Genomic DNA, 5,396 nt, shown 5'->3' on the forward strand with positions numbered 1-5,396 from the left:
AACAAAATTTATCTAATAAGTTTCAAAACAACAATATTTCTCTAATAAGTTTTGAAAATAACAATATTAATATTAAAGGTCCATTTTGGTATAGTATTTTTATAAATAATTTAAAAATCATATATTTTCATAAAAACTTCCAAATTTTAGAATATTAAAAGAAAATCCGTATGAAGTTGGAGAAACCGGGGAAATTGGACCGAGAGAAAGGGTTTGTCTTTTAATTAATTTTATTTTATTATAATTTTATAATAGCGCCGTCAGTCTCCCCTTCACGTTCGTTTCGCCTTTTTCTCTTGCGCAGCACCCACTGCCGCTGCTCCGATTGGATTCCGATCGCTGCTCACGTGTCCAGCCGCCACCGCCGCCGATTTTGTACAGTGGACAAAACTCACATTGTGGGTTTAAGTGGACTTGATAATCTCGGGTAAGAGTCATCAGTTTGGTTCAGAATCAATTAGTATTTAAAGTAATAGATTATAACAGTTAAATCTCCATTAGTTATTTGGAAGTGATATATTTGTTCTGCAAATTGCTCTTTTGCACAAAAATGTTAACAGACCTTATCGTTAATAGGAGCCTATGAGATATGAGTCTATCACTAAAAAATATTGCTATACACTCCATTAATATCCCTAAAAGTACTACCTTTGTAATTGTCCTACATTGTTATTACACCAAATCTTCATTACTTTTCTTTTTATGATGTAATATAATAGTTACAAATTGGTGCCGATTCCCAATATGTCTCATCAGAAAAGGAGGAACTCTGAAAGTTCCTCTTCAAAGCTGGCAAGGTTGAAGCAGGAGAGAGTAGAAAATTTAGATGAACTGAAAAATGTAGAAGATGTTAATACGAATTCCAGTTTGCTGGATGTGATAAATGAGAAGCCTCAAGAGCATCGGGTAATATTTGTTCTGGATAATGCTCCTCTGCACAAGGGTCTTGTGGGGAAGGTACATATAGGTACATGTACTTCTAATTAAATTATTTTTCCTCTAATTACATGGAACTATATTTGCAAACACATGATCCAAGAGAAACTATTGAGAGAAAATGAGTATTTTCATATCCGGAGGAATAGCGAGTACAAAGGTCTTGTAGTTAGGATGTGTCTATTTTAATAACATGTGACTATATTTATCAATTGTTTTTATTTATGTTTTAGAAGTGGAAGATTCTTGATTCATGGAGAGATCAACAGTTCCTTCTCAAGCATAAGAAGAATCTTAAAGACTTTTGTCCTGAAAATGTTCGTCAGGTATGTTGATTCTTTTTAACCTTTGTTCAGCATATAACCTCTTGATGGTGCACAAACTACACCAATTTCTTTTGTAATTACATCCTTTTGATGAATTTTAACAATTGGAAAGCGCTTTTGTATTAGTTTCCTGGGGAGGGGTCCTCTCAACCCCTCGCCCTTAGGATGTGTTCCTCCTCGATGGAAGGAAAAGAAAAGGGTATGTTGATGACGAGAAATTACACTGTCGTCTTAAATTAAAAAATGTTCATGCAATGTTGCTAGTTATAATCTACATTTTGTTCCTCTCCACATTTCAAAATTTATCTTGCTCTATGTTTAACAATTCACCGAGAAGCTTTCACAATCCATATAGAACTACTTTATAATCTAGGATATATATAACGATAACAATTTTTTTTTGACAACCATACAAAACATTTTATTATTGTTATAAAAATTGCAAAAAATAATGTTACAAAAGAACTAATTCCAACTATGTTAACTAGGATCGAACTTTTTTTTTCATTTTTTCTCAATGAAAGTAGTTGTTAAAAGAAAAAGAACGAGGATTGACCAAGAATCCATAGAAAAATTCTGATGGAGAGCTCGACCGAAGCAACACCATGAGAAGAATCTAGACTACTCTTCAAAATGCTATTAAAGAACAGAAACCTTATACTAAGTTACAGCCTTGAGAAAAACCTTATATAGATGATACAAAATGATGAACAATGACCAACAAATCTAATCAACAGAGAAGATGAATTCCTAGTTGTAAGAACTACAAAAGATTATTTCAATGGATCATAAGTTTAGCTGTCATAAGTTTCTAAATTAGTCAAAGTTCTTACCCCAAGTTAAGGCTAGAAAACCAGCCGACCATCTTCCTTATTCTTCCTCGGTGATTCACGAACAACCAGATAGCCCTCAACCCTGTCCTCTCCTTTTAGCCTTAAAGACATTTGCATTTAGCTTTTGTTTCTCCAGATGCAAGGTCCGTGGATAAGGATTTTGTTGAAAAGGAGGCCTTATTATCTAGCTCCGAATCCAAACATCCTCCAACTGGGAGATCTGAAAGGAGTACAGCTGCTGAATTAGGGAGACCCATTTTGAATTCCTTCTCAAGACCCAAATCCCAACAAGAGATCGGACCATTCCACATCTCCTTAATTGTAGCTTCTCTTCTATTGGACAGTGTAAATTGAAGGGGAAAGGTTGACTTTAGGGGAGCATCACCTATCTAGTGATCAACCCAAAACATGTTAGTTGTGTGGTGTTTCCCATTCTGCAACTGCAACGACTATTCTCATTAAAAAGAATAATGATTATAAATAAGATTTCCGTGCTTCAAAATGTTATTCCAAGGTCATTTACATGAGTGAATTATATATAGTAACCATCCTCAGTTTGAGACCAAGGTGAGTTGTGCTAAACTTTGCTCCAATAATCCTTCTCCATAAAGCAACCCTCTCCTTATGAAACCACCATATCCATTTAGGAAAGCACCATTTCAATGCGTCAAGCCAATGATGAAAGGAAGTGAACTGCAGAGTCCTGTTTGGCTTTTCTCTTCCCTGTGTTGTTCTCTAAAGTTCTTTTTTTCCTATAAAGAATAAAGCAGCTTTCATGAAAAAGTATTTATGTAGCAATTATATAACACATCTCCTTTCAAGATTATCATAAAGCTTCTCTTGGAGCTTTGATATTCTAGGTTGTGTATTATTATTTTTATTTTTTAATGTAAATGTTGATTACAGTGATAATTGTTTGAAATGTCCAGCCACTCCTTGACATTTTTGACAGCCGAGTTAATAAAGCTGGAAAAGTAGGGGCTGTTTATGTCAAAATTGACGATGGAGTACTATTCGAAATCAAGCCACATGCTCGTATTCCAAGAACATATAATCGCTTTTGTGGACTGATATGTAAGTAGCATCTCGTTCGTCTATTTACAAGTAATAATGATTGGTTAACCATTTGATTTGTTCAATGCTTGCAGTGGACTTACTCAAGAAGAGATGCATTCGTGCTGAAGATACAAACGAAGTACTTTTTCGTGTCCTCAACGAACCATTGTCTCAACATTTGCCCAGAAACTCTCGTATTATAGGCAAGTATTATACTTTCATGAGCTCTATTCTAATGCAAATGATTTACTAATATGGAAGAACACTTGAAATATTGGACTGCAGGTGTCTCTAATGGTTTGGAAAAGTGGTTGACATGGAGAACTATGTTTCTGCTACTAGTGATGATAAGAATCTCGTTTTTGTGGTATGTTATATTATATGATTCTTGTTTCCTCTTTGTCTTGAAGTATATTCAAAGTAAAATCTGAAACATGAGAGCTTCTTGTACGTTTATAGGTTAGTGCGACGGATCATAAGAAAATTAATACATGTACGGATGACATGATATCAGGTAAATTCTACCATTCTATATAGACCTGTTTGGGAGGCTGGAATGTAATGGGTTGTAATTATAAGCTCATGTTTGGATTGATGGCTTTAGGCTTGGTTTGTTATCCCTATTACATTCCCAAACCTAACACTCTTTCCCACCATTTTCATGCTTTTGATCCCATTCAAACATCGATTTTAACATTTTATTGTAATACTGATTTCTAATAATTCTGATTACATTCCAACCTCCCAAAGAGACATTATATTTTCTTAAAAGATATTTGTTGTTTAAAATTTTTATTTTTCAATTATTTGTTGGGTTGGGGTGCTAATGGCTATTTTTTATTTTAATTTTGTGGTATAGTTTCACATTATCCACTGGTGTCCATGAGTAGTGTAGGTATGATTTGTGAAGCATTGGAGCAGAAATGGATGTCGAACCTCCTTCACATTGATCGAATACACAATTTACAATCTACTTTTTATATTTCTTTTATTTTATTTTACTTTTCTTATAGACATGATGTACAAGTAACATATTGCTATATCACATGGTGTATTGGTATATTAATTAAAGTTTAGTTTAGTTAATTTTACGAAAAAGTTGTTTAACTTGGTTTGAAAGAAAAAAGTGACAGTGATATCATCTTTATTTTTGAAAGTTTAAAGAAAATAAAGGAAAAAAAAGCTTTGCAAAGTATAGGTAGAAAAACGAGGGTTAAAGAGATTGATAATGGTTTATATTGGGTTAAAACGCCATTCTGGGTTCTAAGTTTGAGATTTGTTCTCTTTTATTTTCAAATATTAATTTTAGTTATCCGTAATAATAATTTCTCTACGTAGTTTCAATAAATCTTAAATTTTGTCATTCGAAATTAATTTTTCTTAGAATTGGTTAAGTAGTGATAATAATTTCATGTAAATATAACATATCAATATATTTCCAAGCTCTATAGAGAAATTGCTAGTAGGTGAAATCACTGGCAGATCTAGAATTTTATGTAAGGGGGACACAAGTTCATATAAATATAATTTTAGATGCATTGATATATTATTCAGATTATATAATATTGCCAAAACGAGAATAATTAACTTACATACGTATAGTGCTAGATCCAAAATTTTATGTTAGAGGACAACTTTATAAAATGTAAAATTTTAGTGCATGTCTCAATTTGTGTCATATATGGTTCTTGAACTTAAAACATATACTAGATCACTGCACCTCGATTGTGTGTCTAATATATTGTACCAAATATTTTTTTTTAAAAAAAAGAAAATGTAGCTATTCACTACAAAATTAAAATTGAGGTTCAATTAGAAACAAAAACAAGTTAGTTTTTAAACAATTTGTATATTTTATGAGATTCTTAGATACTAAATTGAATCTTTATATATCTATTAGACATTTTTTAGAGACTTATTAGATTTAAATTGAAATTGAAAGTAATTTAAAATAAGGCTAAAGTAAATAACAAAAAAATATATATATATGTATATATGTGTGAAAATAGTGTTTATATGTCTTAATTTTAAAAAAACTAAAAACAAATAACCTAAAATATAAACATGAAAAAAAAATGTATATGAACATGAACGCATATATAGAAAGAAAAAAAAAAGGTAGAATTTAGTTTTTCTAGCACGTTATATATATATATATAGCCAGCAAATGACCAAGTCCACTTACTAAAAAAAAAATTACATAAGCATCCATCCAAAACCTCTATATGATATGTATGTTTGGCAA

The 5,396-nt window shown here is 31.8% G+C and overlaps 1 protein-coding gene across 1 annotated transcript; it reads left to right on the top strand.

The window, feature by feature from the left end:
• The first annotated feature begins 270 nt into the window (after positions 1-270).
• On the top strand, positions 271-4,193 carry LOC120081191 (ribosomal RNA small subunit methyltransferase nep-1-like). The gene is made up of 8 exons (XM_039035888.1): positions 271-427; positions 720-957; positions 1,170-1,262; positions 3,025-3,169; positions 3,244-3,354; positions 3,437-3,518; positions 3,611-3,665; positions 4,011-4,193. The coding sequence occupies exons 2-7, from the start codon at positions 745-747 to the stop codon at positions 3,657-3,659; spliced, it is 693 nt and encodes a 230-aa protein (XP_038891816.1). The 5' UTR covers positions 271-427; positions 720-744; the 3' UTR covers positions 3,660-3,665; positions 4,011-4,193.
• Positions 4,194-5,396: the final 1,203 nt, after the last annotated feature.

This window comes from Benincasa hispida, chromosome 7, assembly GCF_009727055.1.
Source record: "Benincasa hispida cultivar B227 chromosome 7, ASM972705v1, whole genome shotgun sequence".
NCBI lineage: Eukaryota > Viridiplantae > Streptophyta > Magnoliopsida > Cucurbitales > Cucurbitaceae > Benincasa > Benincasa hispida.

Bases quoted from the DNA above. Each gene is read 5' to 3' on its own strand.
- LOC120081191 (XM_039035888.1), top strand. From the start codon at position 745: ATGTCTCATCAGAAAAGGAGGAACTCTGAAAGTTCCTCTTCAAAGCTG. The intron at 958-1,169 runs GTACATATAGGT...TTTATGTTTTAG, and splicing joins ACAAGGGTCTTGTGGGGAAG to AAGTGGAAGATTCTTGATTC. The intron at 1,263-3,024 runs GTATGTTGATTC...TGAAATGTCCAG, and splicing joins GTCCTGAAAATGTTCGTCAG to CCACTCCTTGACATTTTTGA.